The following is a 17641-nucleotide window of genomic DNA, read 5'->3' as shown; positions in this document are numbered from 1 at the left end:
CTGTATTCTCTGGCACAGGGAGCCGCTTCAAAATATTACTTCTAAGAGATGGGAATTGGAAAATAAAAATGAGGTGAAAACCACCAAATTACACTCAGGCCATCACCTACTCTACCTCCTTTGACTACAGCATGGATAGAAGAAATAGCTGGATGGTTCTGAGAACCTACAGAAGGAAAGAAAACTGAAAATTTAGCTAAATATTGACTGTGATGTCAATTCTCACACTTCAGTATGCATTAAGCACAAGTAAAAGCAAAAGAGAATGTTTGGTAATTACTAAAATTTGGTATCAAGATCAAGTAAACAGTCATGAAAACTGCTGGCTTACAGGATAACAGATCATAAGAAAAAATTTTACCTTTCCTAATTCGTTCTGAAGTTCAGCATCCTTAGATCTATTTGGTTTCAAGATAAAACTAAGACTGCACTTTTGGGGGGCAGGGCGGGGGGAGGGGAAGTCCCAATTCCTCTAGCCTGCCTGTATTACACACTGAAACACTCATAATTCAGAGAAAGGTCAAAATTGATAGGAAACCAACAAAATTGGCTAAACATACCATAATTATGATTTGCAGAATTTACATTTTTTAAATCCTCTGTTGTCCTACAAACAAGCTTCCTCACAACCCTAAGTTGCACACATTATGAAGTCTCTGTTTTACAGGAGCCCATATTTCATTTTAATCTGTCCCAGGTGAACTTTAAGCATTCAGTATTTATAAAATTCATGGATTTGAGTGGCCAGTGTCTTTTTCAAAAGACACTCAGCATCTCTGACAAGTTTGTCAAGTTTTGAGGTTTAAAAGTAGACAAAGGAGCCTAACATGTCGAATACCTACAAGTACCCATTTTGTTTCCCATATTTGCAATTCCATCTCCACCCCCTAATTCCCATACACTTGCTGTCCTATTTTCTTATTTTGTCACTAATAAAAAATACACTGCTTAAGCAGACTAGACTTCAAATTATGTCACAGTATATTTTCAGTATTGGTATCCTGCCCTCTTTTTACCTGATCCTTACATAAACAGCCTCAGGCTCCCAGAAGCAGCTCTGCCCTGAATACTGTAATTCTGCTTAACTGGACATGGTGGGTGCAGACAGCAGACATTTCCTGAGCTAAGAAAGTCTGAAAGGGCTACTAGGTAAACTACAGCATTCTTCTAAAATACATAAACATGTTAGAGAAATAATAAACATTATTTCCATAGTACTATTGTTAATAGTATTCATAACAGTATTGGTACACTATTATAGTCTGCTAAAAAGAAGATACAAAACCTGATATAATCAGACAAAATTCAGTTTCTTTTCAGATACAGTATGCCTAATCCCATCCCACCCACCCCTAAAGAATTAAAGCATGCAACTCAAATGTAAATTTAGGAAGGTAAAGTATGAAAGTTATATTTAAATAACCAAGCAGGGAAAATTTGAGAAGTAGTCATATTTTTAATCTTTTTTAGCAAAGTATTACCACAAACAGTGGTAAATTCCTTTGCAAGCTCCTGACTTAATCTTCTCTGGATTGCAATGTATAAGCCCTCCTTTGTTGGCTGCAGTATTTCAACCCCTGCTGATGTGTCAAAAACTGTGAACATTCGGCAAAATACAAATATGCTGCATTGTATCACTTTTCCTTTTTTCTCTTTTCTAGAAGATGACAACAGATATGATAGAGAGCAATAACACCAAATCCAGTGCTCCCCTCCTGACCCAAAGATACCTGAGGATGGTGACCAAGGATGGACATAGCACATTCCAGATGGATGGTACCCAAGGAAAAGGTCTGGCATACCTCCGAGATGCATGGGGAATATTAATGGACATGCGCTGGAGATGGATGATGCTTGTCTTTTCTGCTTCTTTTGTCATTCATTGGCTAGTCTTTGCAGTGCTTTGGTATTTGCTGGCTGAGATGAATGGGGACCTGGAGCTGGACCATGATGCTCCACCTGACAACCACACTATATGTGTCAAGTACATCACCAGTTTTACAGCTGCTTTCTCCTTCTCACTGGAGACGCAACTCACAATTGGTTACGGCACTATGTTCCCAAGCGGGGACTGTCCCAGTGCTATTGCACTGCTTGCAATACAGATGGTCCTGGGGCTCATGCTGGAAGCCTTCATCACAGGTAATCCTTCATATTTAATCTTTAAACAGAATAGGTGTTAACAATTAGATTTAAGAAATGGAGCTATAAATAAATAGTGATCACATTGATATCTGAAAGAACAATTAAGTCAGTCACTACAAGTATGATGAGAGTTCAGCTATGTAGTAGTAGAATTTAAACACCTTTCATTAACAGAAGACATAAATCAGGTGATATCAAGATTTGGACTTGACAGTTCCACTATTCATTGGACAATACTTGTGGCAAATCCCCACTCACCACTCTCAATCACTTATTTCTTATACCACTATCTCTAAGTTTTTTCCATGGAATTACAATATTTAAAGTCAATTTGGTTTGATTTTAAGATTTACTTTTGTCTAGCTGAAGTATTCTTGTTGATCTTTAACTCCGTGTTTAAGTATTCCTCAGTACCTAATGTCATGAAAATTTTTACGTCACAGCTAGTTCGAGGTATTTTAAGGTATTTAAAATAATTTTCAGGTTTAAAGTATTTCAAAAGACTTCAAAAATACACAGGTTAGTTTACTGTGTGTTAAGAAAGAGCTTCTCCAGTGGTAGCACACCAAGATCAGGTACTATTACCAATTACAGCAAATCAGGGCAAGCTAACAGCTCTCCTTACTACAGCTACAGTTCACTCTCCAAATATTAGTAAGCAAACATAGTTTAGAAAGAGAAGCATTTTAGGAAAGCTATACTTTTTGAACAAAAATGGGTTAGTGTGATGCCAGCCTAGCAGTTTTCAAACATGCAGGCTGACACTAGAAAGACCATGTCCACCCAAACCTGCTTCTATTCCTTTGGACTGTTTCACAGAGCTCAGACTGCAGGGAATCAACCCCGGCATGGCGCTCATATTCAGTTTGCTCTTTTCTGTGATGCAGGTGCTTTCGTGGCAAAGATTGCCCGACCAAAGAATCGAGCGTTCTCCATCCACTTCACCCGCTCTGCTGTAGTGACACACACAGAGGGGAAGCCACACCTTATGTTCCAGGTGGCCAACACACGCTCCAGCCCACTGACTAGCGTCCAGATTTCTGCTATACTTTACCAAGAACAAGAGAACGGGCAGCTGCACCAAACTAGCATTGACTTCCACCTAGACAGCATTACTTCAGATGAGTGTCCCTTTTTCATCTTTCCACTGACCTACTACCATTCAATCACTCCATCTAGCCCCCTGGCTGCCCTCCTCCAAAGAGAATCTGCTCACCATTTTGAGCTGGTCGTCTTTCTGTCAGCTGTGCAGGAAAGCACAGGAGAAACATGTCAAAGGAGAACATCCTACCTCCCCTCAGAGATCATGTTGTACCATCGCTTCGCCTCCGTGCTAGCCCGCAATGCCAAAGGTGAGTATCAGATCAAGATGGAGAATTTTGACAAGACTATTCCTGAGCTCCCAGCTGCAGCTGACTCAAAGAGTCCAAAAAGGACTGACAAGGAGATCCGCATCAATGGACAGCACGCTGACAGCTTCCAGCTCTCCGAGACTGTCCTCGCAGAATAGAGAGACCAGACTTTGAACTTTGTGCTTTTTTAATTATTATTACATTAAACTTTCAGGTTCCATTTACAACCTTCCTTCCTTGCCATCTTCTAGTAACCCTTCTCTTGTACTCCCATCCTTTTGATTACAACATGACATGCAGAGTAAAGAGAACTGGTGTGCCCATGTAAGTCGAGGAGAGGCTGGATTAACCACCCAAGACAAAATCAGGTAGAAGAATCACAGATATAATTCTTGGAAATTAAGAGAGCTACCTGCTGAATTCACCAGACTATGATTAAAGCTGCACTGACCCTGAGAGACCTTCAAAACTCCCAAAGCTGACCAAAATCATAATTAACCAGCTTGTAACAAAATGGACAACAATACAAAAGAAAAATCTCAGTCAAAACCAATATGGAGTCATTCAGTAAATACATTAGTTCTGGGATAAGCAACTCTGTTCACCCAAGATCCTAATGTTTCTGTTCTCTTAACTCTTTGGGGATACAGAGTTATATCTGTTTTCAGATGGCTGAATTCACTCTTAGAAAGTACTGCCAATCTCTCATGGCAGTGAAAAGCACTCCTGCTGTGCTTATTAAGCAAAATTGTAAATAGTAACTGTAGTTCTCCATTCTGCCAAATAAGAGAACATCTCATTTCAAGACAGGTCTCTGAAGACACTATCAAAAAATCTTGATGTATATGACAAATGCTGCAGTGGAATTTTTTTCATATTTGGAAACACTGAATAAATTATTTAGCAGTGGAAAACAGACTATTCTAAATGAATTAATGTACTTTTTTTTTTAAAGGATCATACATTCCACATGTTCTCACATTTGCGCTGCTTGTTTCAATTAGATCTGACCCAGAAGGATGCACTATATACATAAGAAATAGAACTGCATCCATTTATATTTTATGCTTTTTAACATCAGTATTTGCCTGTACACACAGCACAAAAATATTTAGAGACACTTGAATCAATTTTAAAATAAAAGATTAAAACAAACTATACATGAGACTTTTGTATTTAAGTGCCTCATAAACCTATTGCAATTAAGACACTGTTCTGAAGCTCCTAAATAATTTAAGCAGCTAAAGGATAAACAGAATGATGGACAATTATTTCCAAGCTCTCAACAAAAGCAGTGCCTATTATGTGTTCATACTTGAACAGTCAAGGATCAAAATAAAGTAAGTTATCTTTCAAAGGTAAAAGACTTTTCCCAGAAACCAAGATGCCAAAAATAGCAACTTTCATTGACAACAGCATAATACACTACCGAATACACTTCCTTTTACCTTCACTGAAGTGGTCAGCAGCAGGAAAAATGGTCTCAAGCTATCTAATGAGATACTGTTTAACTGAATTCTTCTCAAGCCCTAAAACTCTTAACTCAAGTGTGTTCACAACCCCAAAAAGGTCAGCAAAAGGCTACTTTGTTTTAGGGTCTGGGGAAATAGGAAGCAGTCCTATAGAAGCTTTTCACACAGGAAAGGGGAACAAGGCAAAAGGCCCACGTTTTCATTCCAATTCAGCTCTCATTCCAAAATTGTTCAAGTATTGCCTCCTCACATTCCAGACCTCAGACAGATTTGGTTTTATCACAGATACTCTCAAAATCTCTTATTAAAAATCTAATTTCATGTAAAAGCATTAATGAATGTTGTAGAGCTTGAAGAGGAACACACTATCAAGTTACATTGCCTTCATCCCTAGTTTTCTTAGATGCTGACCCATATCCAACCTAGAGAACCCTTTTCCATCCTCATATCAGTACCAATAATTTTTAATTGCAAAAGTGTTATTTCCACATTCTCTACCAATATAAGACATTGAGAAGAGTCCTACAAATTAAGAACCAGTGCAAGACCAGTAGAACAGATTCCTGTGTTAAGTGTGAAATAACCATTTAGGAAAAAAGAGTAGCATTCTGTGTGAGGTATTGTTTTTCCCATATATCACATGCTCCAGTCTCAGACAAACCACATGTTCTAAACTTCAGATGCATAATCCCAACAGGATTGTACTATAATCTCAATGTTTAGAGCCAAAGCTATAAAAAGCTATTTTTTATTTCATTTAACATCTAATCAAAGTATGGGCTGCCTCATTTGGTTTCTAAATGACTGATACTTTTAAGTTCTCCTGGTTTTTAAATTATTTTCTATTTATAATTTGGTTTAAAAGGGGGTACAACAGCAAGTATAAAGGAAAAAACCATGTTTAGTATACACTAAACGCTATCTTCAAATACTACATTTTGGAATGCAAAGCTAAAGAATGCTACAGAAGTAAATTAGACAAACACAAATGTGTAGTTACTTCAGAACAGTTGCAGAACAAGAGGTAGACAAAACAGCCCTATTGCTTTTACAGTTCCAGAGAACTGGTGAACCATGGATGTCTGATAAACTATTGGAAGTATGCCATGGCCCAAATTGGAATACAAGCCTAGAAAAATTGCTGATGGGCTCCGATACAACAAAATTGCACTCTACTCTTTGACTAACATTGCAAGAGCAAGCTGGTAATGAACCTTCTTTAGATGCACTTCTTGCTAGAGAGGTAGGGAAGAAAAACAAGCCAGAGGAAGGGAATGTGCAATTCAGAGAAATTCAACATCCTTTTTATATTCACTTGAACACCCTTTTTATATTCAAGTCTTCTTAACCTAACCAAAAAATGCATATTAAACAGAACTCAAATCAGGTTCCAGAACTGACTTACTGAATGTCTTGTTTACTACATTACAAGTTATTTACATTACAATTATTTACTACCACTGTGTAATTGCTGGTAACTAATCAAATCCCTTCAGCTACTAAGCTGGTATTAGTCAAGAGGCTGCACAGAAAATTAAGCAGCTTTTGTGCAGTTCTAAAAGACAGCCATGATCAAGAAAACAACTTGTTCATTTTCTTTACTAATGGCTTCAGCCTTGCAGAAGCAATGTGGGTTCTCAATGAAGTCTGTCAGAACTGTGACAATCTGCAACAAAAATTCACAAATACTTTGTGCATCTTCAATTTGCATGCTGAAACTAGAAACATTATGTTGAGAATCAGTCAAATGTGAACTTGCAAACTGTTGTGAGCACTGAAAAAGCAATCATTAATTTTTAAGAACAGTATATTGATTATATTTGAGAAGTAATTCTTTGTTGAAGGTCTATTACTGCTTTAATCTCATGACTTTTAATTGACAGGTTCTTGCATTGTCATCCATTATGAATGCCCAGAAGACTTTAATATTTGATCTCTTATTAATTCTGTAATGTGATCACCCAGAACAAAGAACATGAAAAAGCTGGCAACTCAGTAAATTACATAATTTGAAGCTCATCCAAGGCCCTATGAAAGAGCAATGAAAAACTGAGGCACAATAAAGTTAAGAGAATAAAAACCTAAACTAAGGAGTTTAACTAGGGTAACAGAAACCAATATCTGCATCAGCTAAAACATGTTAGCCTGAACTGTAAGCTGCATGTCAGTTCTCCCCTTGCTCTTTCTGCTTCGACTGCTTTGTGTGGTATACTAGTGGTTGGTATTAATGTGGGACTTCTTTTGGCACATCCGTATCCCTATCTCACACTCAAAAAGGAAAGCCTTTACGTAACAGTAACTATCTGTTGATTAATCAAGGTTTGAGTTAAAACAGACCAACACCTTCTGTTAACTTTTTTTGTGGTCTCCACCTCATTTCTCTTTGAATGTAAAGAGGAAAGAAATAGTCCTCTCATTTACTGGGACATTAATCTCATTAGAGATCTCATTAGCAATATGCAAACATAAATAACTATTGTTAAACAAAATTTTTATATTAAAACTTCAGAAAGATTGCAGGTCTCTCGCCTCTATCATACTGTGCTACAGAGCTTTTAGCCAAGTAAGATCAAACTAGAAGAGAAATAGAACAAGAGACTTAAGAGGAGGAATCAGGTACTACAGAAAGGTTCATGATTTGAGAATAAGCACACCATCCCTCACAATGAACCAGGACTTCCAACAAAGGACAAAGGGACACCATCTTCTCTAGAGAATGGTTCACAGAAGATGCATTCCAAAGTCCTGATCACTAGTAGTTGCTACAAACAAGACATGCTCCATACTAGCTGAAGCACTAACCCCCACATTCAGGCAGAAGTCAGCTTCAGTAAGGACATCGTGCATACTGTAAATTCTTCTCAATTTCAACTGAGAGAGATACCTCATCCTAAACTGACATGCAATATTTTTATCACAGTCCTGATAAGAAATGTGGTACATTCTATAGTGTGGATCTGGAAGTGTTTTAATTTTATCACAAAAAGAGGAAGGGGCTAAAAAAATTGAATCAACTGTGGTAGATATTGCTTTTGCATCCATTTGTCTTTTGTAAAAATGGAGTCCAGAAATATCAGTAGTACTTTTTTTTTTCCCCCTATTTTCATTTTTTTTTTCCCCCAAGAGGTCTCTGAATATAAAGACACAGTGGAAGTCCAAAGTTTCACTACTGGCACATAAAGATGGACAATCTCAGACCAATCCCAAGTTATTTTTAGAATTATTTTTACTAGTACAAAACCTCTCACTAAGCACAGCTGTGGTACATGCATGTGGAAACATGCCACAGAGAAAGAGCAAGCTCCTACCAGAGACCAATCAATGCATGATTCCAGAAAGCAAAAAACCACTGCAGTTACCATAGAATCAACGGATAGAGGGGAAGTTCCTTGAATGTTCTTACCACTCTCAGAATACAGATTTTAGCTAAATAGAGGTGTTCCATCTCCAAGATGACAACCCACTCCAAGTTCAGCTGAAAATTCAGACAAACATACTGGGTCACAATTAAGGATCCAGTATTCTGCCTGAACATGGCCAGTGTAAAACATTTAAGAAACAGGAGAGGAATGGCAGGGGGGGAAGACCAGATTATAACCTGAATGAACAGAAGATCTGTGTAACAACTTAAACTAATTTGACAGACAGTAAATGCATCAGCATGGGAACCTCGGAACATTGCTGCTGGGATCTACCTCACACTAGCAAGCATTCAAAAAACCTAACAGTTCACATGGTCCAGAAGTCCTAGGTACCAAAATAGCACACCCCAGGAACGTTTAAAGCTGCATTGGAAAGGCATATTGCCGCAGCACACCTGTTAATCAGTACAGCCTCCTTTCACAGATGTACAGGAATTTAATTCCAGCTGTAGACATCACATCTTAATTGAATAAACAGAACCTACTTACTGCAGATTTTTCTTATCTAAAACATGTAAATGTCTAATAGTGAAAACAACACAAAATAAGAAAAACAACACTTTGAGAACACATTTAAGTGACCTGGCACAGCATCATGAATCTTGTATCAACTTGGAGCAGTAAGAAAGGTTTATGTACATATATGTCCCTTACCCAAAACACCCCCTGCTCCTCCCTCCCATTTTCCACCCATACAGTAACAAAACCATACCTGGATCTTTTCGCCCTGGTTTTTCAAAGCGTCTGTCTCCCCTAGAAAGGCAGAATAGAAGTTTCAAATAAGGTTTTGGAACTACCCCACTCATTTTAGGTATGGCTTTTTTTTTTACTCAGTAGGGGGCTTATTTAAAATCAGAGCTTGATTGGACAGTATCTTTAGAGGTCTAAGTGACAACTGATATCTTCAGGAACACTGATACACACACAGCCTTTGGCAACTAGATATGTTTTGAAATGTGCCCTTAAGTACTGTCAACAGTGCTGAGACTAAAACTGAAGCAAATCCTTTAGCAATCCATATTTTCACCCATCATTTCCACTGCAACTGTCACAATTTATGTTCTCTTAAAGTAGTTCCTTCTTCCTAGGAACTCAGCAGAAAAATTACTTACAAAAATGCTCTTTGACTTACTTCTAAGTTTCTAGAAACATTACTGTGTTGACTCCATCTTAGAAATTCAGACACTCCACTCTCAGATACACCTAATCACCTTTCCTGAAGGGTTTTTATGAAGTCAAAAGGCACAAATGGAAGGTGAGCAGATGTATGTAAAAAACTTTAAGGGCTAGTGTTCTGTTACCTTTCCTCCCAACTCTGTGATCTGTGCATTTCCCTGCCCCCTCCTCGCCCAAATCCACCCTCCACTTCATCGAAACTTCTTTGGTAGAAACCGCTTTCTCCTCGGCCTCTGCCTGAAAAGACAAAAAAAACAAGTGTTTGTACAAATAATAACAAAAGTTGAAAGACTCAGGTAGGTTTCCTCTTCCTGATGTCCCTGTGAACTAATCTTGCAGCCTTAAGCCCCGGTGAAATTATCTTGGGCAAAGGTAAAAAGGAACGAAGACTGAAGAAAGAGTCTTATGTAAAAATTCTTATCAAGAAGCACAAGATCAGACAGAATAGCCAAACAATTCTGAAATAAATACTATGCAGAAAAACACAGAAAACAGATACTTTCCCAATAGAAATTACCAAACAAGGATGCATTGTTCACACAACATGCACACAGTACATATGTACTTTACACTCAAAAATCAGAATAGTGGAATCCACTATACTGGTACTGCACTGCAGATGTACTCTTAATTACTGCTCTAAGGTTAATAAGGGAGAAGAAAGCTTCACTACTATTACGTTCTAATGATTCCCAGCAGAAATCTCCCCCAGTAGCAGTGGGGAGAAAAGAAGGATCACAGGATGGGTATAGGCAGGACAGCATGAAGAACCCCAATAGCTACATAATAAAAATTATCCTCCTCATTTTTTCAAGAAATGATTCTCTGGAGGTGGCTACCAAGTATCAAGCCTCAAGACAAAAAGCTACACATGTATCCTCAAGTAAAGCATCCTGAAGCACATCTTCAGTGTTTGGGTAGGTGCGGGTTGTTTGGTTCAAAACAAAAGAAAAAAAACACAACAGAAAAACAACACCCCCACACACCCCCAGACCTTCAAGATAGCTTCCAGTACTGGTTAGATTAATGGCTGCGGTCAAGTTTCCAGATCTACAAAAGATAAACCCTGCTTCAGAAAGTACCACAGCAGAAGAAATGGGAGGTTTTTTTATCTGCTAACTTACCATTTCAAGGATCTCATGGAAAGACAAACAAGTGAAACACATCAATCCGCTGGCTGTCAGGACAATTCCTTTCCTACATACACATGCGGTCTCTATAGTCAAGTCCAAGAACCATAAAAGCACTTGATAAAGGGAATTCTTGGCTGTGAAATTATCACAAACCTCAATCCTTTCATATTTCTCTCTTCCTGGCTTCAAGAAAACAAACACCTCAAAGGATGAGGTGCAAACCAGGCCAGGGATCTGGAGGAGTAAGACAGAATGACCAAATGAAACAGGAGACAAAACACCTTGAGAATGGAATCCAGTCTCTGTAGTCTTTTGAAGTAATAACAAACCTCTACATCTAAAATCTAAAGACCCCTGGATGCTTCAGGGAATTGTACCACATCAGTGTCTTACGGAAAGAGGCTCTAAAAAAATGGAAATAATTAAGGCAGTTGCAACAGTTTCTACTATTCTATACCAAATCTCTTGGGGGGAAAAAAAAATAGCTTTCCAGGCAGAGAAAAAGAAAAGTGATCCCCAGATAATCCAGTCAGGTTCCTCAAATACACACTGATTTTCTATCAGGCAGTACATGTTGCAGGGTGTATAAGGAAGCCACAAAGTTAATGTCTGTACAATTTCTCCTTCTGCTTCAGAAATAGGGTTTCAACATCCTCTTTGGACAAAACTATCCTGATCCTAGCACCAGCAAAGCAGTTCAGTGGCAGATCTCCTTGTCACAGAAATGCAGACTTCCTTACCACAGAGTTCTGGAGATGCTTAAGTTCAGATGGAAACTGGACAAACTGGTAAAAGATAAATAAAGCTGATATTTACTACACATAGAGACCACATCTGGCTCAGGTAATGCACTGAGCTGCAAATGTTTAGAAGCTGAGCATATATGTGATGCTTCTTCACTTTTGTGTTTTTACCCAGTCCTTATTTTTTTGCCAAAGTGTCATCTTTTGGCTGTTGCTGGAGACAGACTACTGAGTTGAATGAGCCCTTGCCTGATTCAGTGTAGCTGTTCTTACACAAACTCAGGTGGAGACACAGGAGCTGACTGAGCACTCAAGGCAAGAGAGGAAAGATTAGTCTCAGACCTTTAACTGTACTGTAAACATGAAAGCCTTCACTATGGCAAGTCCACTACTGCAAGGCTGACCATAGTCATGAGTGCAAAATAAGTTGCGAAGGCAAGAGACAGTAAATATGTGATACAACATAAAAAGTAGCACAATGTTTATTCAGTTAAGGCATTATGGGTCCCCTAAGATGCTGGGAAAGGACTTTGAGCTGTTATTCTTCACAAGAACCCAGGGAAGTTTAAGCATCTTATGCAATGGCAATCTTTGCCTAGTTTCTTCACTACAGGAAAGCTCTCCTCCTTCCTCTCACAGGAGATAATAAAGCAAAAGCAGTTCACAAGAAAAAGCCACAGGCAGGCAGACAAAACAGAACAAAGGCACTGACTCATCTCACATCTCTGAGGTAATGGAAGTGGAAAGTTGCATATACTTTTCCAACAAACAAAATTGGTTGTCCTTCTCTGTTTTTTTTACAGTGAGTGACAGCAACATTTGTAGTGCTCCCCTTCCAGTGCAAGCAAGCATGGCTACACACTGATTACTGATAGCAGACACACAACTAGCAGAACCAGAAGGCTGGGGATATGGAAGATTTCATCAGCAAATAAAGCAAGTGTCCTGTATAAGGGAAGAACAGAATTAAAGCTATTTTAACAGCAGCATGGCTTATGGCACCTTTAAAAGCATGTGAAACAACAGCCTGAGAAACCTCTCTCCACTTACCCCCCCCCCCCCATCACAGTTCATCAGTACTTCAGTTGTGCTCAGCCACCGAAGTAGTCTGAATTAAAAGATAACCTTGCAAAAGATTGAAACAAATGATCTCAGCAATTCAGTTTAAGGCTGCCTGTGGGGCCATGCTACTCAACTCCCAGCTGTACTGACACCATACAGTACCAGACAGGACCTATTTAAGCCACTTCTGCCCTGGTTGTGTTGCCACCCCCTTCCACTGCATTCTCCACGGCACACCATCAAGGTGTGGTAACTTGATGTACCCATTCAACAATACCCAGTAGAAATATATGTGCAACTCCAGCAGAAACCAAGCAGACCCTCTGTGTGAGCAGCATACTGCATTAAAACAGATCCTACCAAGCTACAGAAGATAAATAGCTAGTTAAGGAAAACCATGGTGTACAAAGTCAGTTATTCAGCAAGTATTACGTAGATGAGCCTGATCTGAAAGTACACACTAGGACACAGCTAACACTGATAACAAAACATATGAAAAATGCTTGCAGAGAGGATAAAACTGCTCATATAAGCAGACTGTTCACCATTCTGTTTCTGCACTTCTTGGCTTTTTTTTTGTGGCTAATAAATCTAGAATAACATGCTTATTTTAAATAGAATGCCACTTCTGAAAAAATGCATGGCACATGAGGAGCAGACTTTCTAAGTGTAGATGTTGCACAAAGTATTGAATGCAAAGTCAATAGATGTCTATGAACCCTTCCATTTAAGAACCGAACGGAACAGCTGTCATTTGTTATTTCAGTAATTCCTTAAAAACCTCAGAATGAGGACCTCAATACACTGGATATTGTAATCATAACAGCCAAAAGTCTCTAACCTGGAAAACAGACAAGTCTGAATTTGAAATACAAAAAATACAAGACACAAGCAAGAGGGCAAGAAGCAGCACACACTGTCATTCTGACTGTCATTACAAAAAAAAAAAAACCAACCCACACAACACAACAAGCAAATTCTTGAAATTACAGCATGACTGGAGTTTAAGATCTACGATCATAGCCATAGTACTGTGTGGGAAGAGCTAGATAACTGTAGTTCAACTACTGCTGTTTAGGTATGAGAACTTTCCACTTTCACACCATTTACACACTTACCAACAGCAGCAAAGACAGATTACAAAGGGGAAAGAACTCTAATGGGAAGCAAAGCACCCTTCATAAGGGTCTTAACCGAAAAGGAGAACAGCTACAAAACAAGGTGTCTGTAAGCTTACAGCCCATTCCAGGGACTATTTAAGTCTCCCCTTGTCTGAAGCTCTTAGTCATGAATGTTGACATTCCAGTCCCACCAGCACAAAGCACAGGGCTTAACTGCACACCACAGGGAGCTCCCAGGAAAACAAGTCAATTAGAAAAAAAAAAAGTCATGTGCAAGTACTTGGTTTCTTTAGAGAATATAACTTCAGAACTAAAATGTTTCAGGTTTATGTCTCCACATGACACATACAGTATTAGTGATGGCAGCTGCACACTGCAAATGGTTTTTAACAGTAACACCAAGTTGTATTTCAGCACACAGGCATAAATATTTTAAACAAAAATCAAAGCAATTTCCACACAGAAATTATTTTCCCATCAGCTAAACGTAATTGTCATACGACTTGAGGTGACCATTGAGCAAATATTTACTGAGTGTTATGTTGTAGTTTTAAATATTGATAAAGGAAGTCACATTTAAAGTTCTAATAATAACCTTCCTTTACCAGCATTTCATCCATTCTTCCCTTTGCCAATCTGTTAGACTCCCTCTCACGATCCCAAATGCTTGAAAACAATTCTGTGATTTGTGCCTCAGTGAGGGAACTTAATTAATATATCTAATCATACATGCAAATTCTCCCCTGAAGTTACTGTTGTGCAAGTCACTTCAATACAGTAATCATCTTTTGGTAAAGATGAAGCCCACATTTGATCAGCTGCAGCTTTGCTGCATATAATGATGTAAAGCTCATGAAGAGCACCAGATAACCTCTTGAACCGAGGCAATTTTGCAATGCAATAAAGAAAAATGTTTTCCAACTGTTAAGTGAAGCATTTCATTTAATGAGCAAACTCCAAAGAAATTCTAAGTCCTTTTCACTGTAATTTGAAAAACAGAACTGCATTTAAAGCTTGCTACTTGCAAGCAACATATTAGTTTTATAAGTTAGATGTCAGTCCTACACAGACCTCTTCATAAATAACTATTAGAGACAAAGTCCTTAATTACAAGAACATCACTTGTATAATTATGAAGAAATGTAAGATTTTGTCCTGGCAGAAGCCCTAATTTTTTTGCTAAATATAGAAACTTTGGGAACACTCATCATGCCTAAAGCCCAAGACTAATTGCTCATGGAAAGAAAAGGGGAAGAGCGGAAGAAACATGCAGCAACCAGGATCAATGGAAGACGGAAAGCTCAGTAATTTACTGAAGAAATTTACTGGAGAAATGTGTTCTTTACAGCTTAGCAGAAGTAAGAATGACAGTAGCCTAACAAGTACAACATATAATGATTCATGCCAATTAAGAAAGATGAAATGAGGATGAAAACAAAAATAAGTGAAAAAGATGAATTTTGCTACAAAGTTCTTGAGCTACTATTTCTTAACATATCTTAAAGAATGAAGTACGAAAAAACAGGAATATATGCAGTAGAAGCTTTCAAACAGTCTTAATAACACGGCATGTATTTTAAGTTCTGTCCACTAAAGTGTAATGAATCAAACTTTATTGCCAAAAGTTCCATGCATACATAGATATTAAATATTAGAATTACTGGATTAGAAGCCATATTCTGCCATGTTTAACCCTATGACCTCACTGAAACTAGTGGGGGCAATTAAAAAGCAACCCACTGCTCACTGCATAAGGATGACATTCATGGTTCATAGTACAGCAAAAAAAGAACACAAAATTTGACAAAAGAAAGAAAAATGGCAAATGAGAAGTGGTCATGGTATCTTGATATTGAAACTAGAGAGCATACTAGTGGTCATATGATCTCAAATCACCAAGTTTTAAGCAACATTCATTTCATTTGCAGAATTAAGCCTTAAAGCATCTAAAAAAATAGCTAAGATGTATTCCTAGCAAAAGTGAAACATGGATGGTAGCAATGCAATATGCACATTAACACAGCAAAAAACCCAACAGCTTTCAAATGTACAACAGAAATATAACAAGGTATATATAAGTAAGAGTGTCACCCCACCTCTATATATGTGCACATACTTTTTTTTTTTTTTTTAAAGCATTTGGGCAAAAGACAATGATAAATAAAGAAGGTGAAATGACAGGGAAATCCAGTGATAGCCTTGTTAAAGTTTAAATGTATATGCCTTAGCCAGTAAGCAACCACAAGAGGACAGATGACAATCTACAAATATCTGAAAGATGTAAACTAAGAAGAAAGCAGGACTAAGCAATGAGAATAGAAATGAGAGAACAAATTAAGTCAGAGCAAAATTCTGGTCAAGCATTTAATTATGTATGGAAGTGAGTTCTGAAAATGTTATTGAAAATATCACCAGTTAAGGACATTTAGAATTAAATTAGAAAGGACCCAAAGAGAAACCTCACCTAAGCACCTGCAAAGACAGAGGCTACATGATGAATTATTCCTGATATTTCCAAGTTATTAACATCTTAGTATTCTAAACATAACCCATCATATTTATATACATACAAAACCCCCAAAATAGTGTTCACAGCAGTATGCATATTGAAAGGAAACTGCTAAGATAAACTTTGGATTTAACAATTTCTTTTCAATCTAGTGATATGGCTTGAGGACATTTTCTCAATTCATTTGCAAATGTTCAAAGTGATCCAGGATGAGACATCGAACTATAGTGATGCACTAAAAATGGCAAGACTCAAATTTCTCCCAAATTGAATTATATCTTTCCATTAACCTTCTCCTGTTTATTCTCAGGATGTTAATAAATAAAAATGACTTTTCAGAACACGCAACACTATCTACTAAAATCTTACTGTTTCAAACACATTTGTGGATTCTTCTCCCCTTTCCCTATAAATTGGTTTTGTACCTTTAATAAGTTATTTCTAACAATACTGAACCAAACAATTTCCTATTCCACCTAAAAACTACCTTTCCCTTTTGCTTTCCACACCCACCAATCTGACAAAGGCATGGAACACAGGTACCAGATGTGCAGAACAATCACTAAACACAATATTCATTCTCTAACATCACCTTACTGGAAAGATTCCAAAGCTTTAAGGGAAAAGAAACTGGGCATCAGAAAATCTGGCTATAACCAAGCTGCATCTAACATCTTTCAGAAGCTTTAACCTGGATCACGTGCATACATTGCAGCACATCCCACTAATAGCTCACCTCGACCTCTAGAGGAACTTCGACCTCGAGGAGCCCCTACCACCGTTCCTCCTCCACGTCCCGTCAACCGCAGGACAGCAGCACTGTTTACGGACATCGAGAAATTTCTCTGCCAAGAAGAAGAAAGAGCCAGGGTGAAATTCCATTAAAAAAACAAAACCAGAAACACTTACCATTATCCTAATTTTAGCTTTATACCAGCCTTGTTTTCCTTATGTTCTTTACAAATTCTCTACAACTGACTAACACTAACAAGGAAAACTATTCCTTGGAGACATGAGTAGCTGAATCACTCTAAAAGTATCTTGGTCAATATTAGTACTTCCAAGTTACCTGAAATTTCCATGCTCTAAAGGTAGCAAGTGAGCACCTACTCCTTTATCAGATGATATCAGCACAGAAGTGATTAGAACATCAGCAGCTTTAAACACAGCCATTCAATTGCAAAAAGAGATTGGCACCTGCCTATACCTGATGCCATTAATTAATACCAATTGTAAATTTACATCTTAAGCAAAGCAGGAACATGTAAAGAGCCACAGAACTTGTTAAGCACAATTTTATTCAATCTCCTTTGCAGAAATAAGTCTTTTTTCTCTAAATGTATCTATCATAGGAGTAACATGCTTTGGGGAACACCAAGTGTATTTAAGACTTCTGAAATTTAACTGATACTCATTTTAATAAGACAATAAACACCAGTAAAATTCAAGCTTATTTTAACATGAAATAATTGCTAAAGAAAAAGCTATTTCGATAAAGAATGGATA

The 17641-nt window shown here is 37.9% G+C and overlaps 1 protein-coding gene across 14 annotated transcripts in view; it reads right to left on the bottom strand.

The window, feature by feature from the left end:
- The window catches only part of GIGYF2 (GRB10 interacting GYF protein 2), a 79457-nt gene that overhangs the window by 40218 nt on the left and 21598 nt on the right, over positions 1 to 17641 (bottom strand). For 12 of the 14 annotated variants that reach the window (XM_069791873.1, XM_069791875.1, XM_069791880.1 and 9 more), the window contains 3 exons: positions 16872 to 16980; positions 9693 to 9804; positions 9104 to 9144 (listed from right to left, as the gene is read on the bottom strand). In XM_069791873.1, the coding sequence (XP_069647974.1) occupies positions 9104 to 9144; positions 9693 to 9804; positions 16872 to 16980 (262 nt within the window). Of the gene's footprint in view, positions 1 to 1730; positions 2115 to 9103; positions 9145 to 9692; positions 9805 to 16871; positions 16981 to 17641 lie in introns of those variants that run through there. The other 2 variants (XM_069791883.1, XM_069791884.1) reach the window with 2 other exon arrangements.

This window comes from Haliaeetus albicilla, chromosome 9 (genome assembly GCF_947461875.1).
Source record: "Haliaeetus albicilla chromosome 9, bHalAlb1.1, whole genome shotgun sequence".
NCBI classification, from domain to species: domain Eukaryota; kingdom Metazoa; phylum Chordata; class Aves; order Accipitriformes; family Accipitridae; genus Haliaeetus; species Haliaeetus albicilla.
Note: the sequence above shows the minus strand (reverse complement) of the source record. Positions and strands in the feature narration are given on the sequence as shown.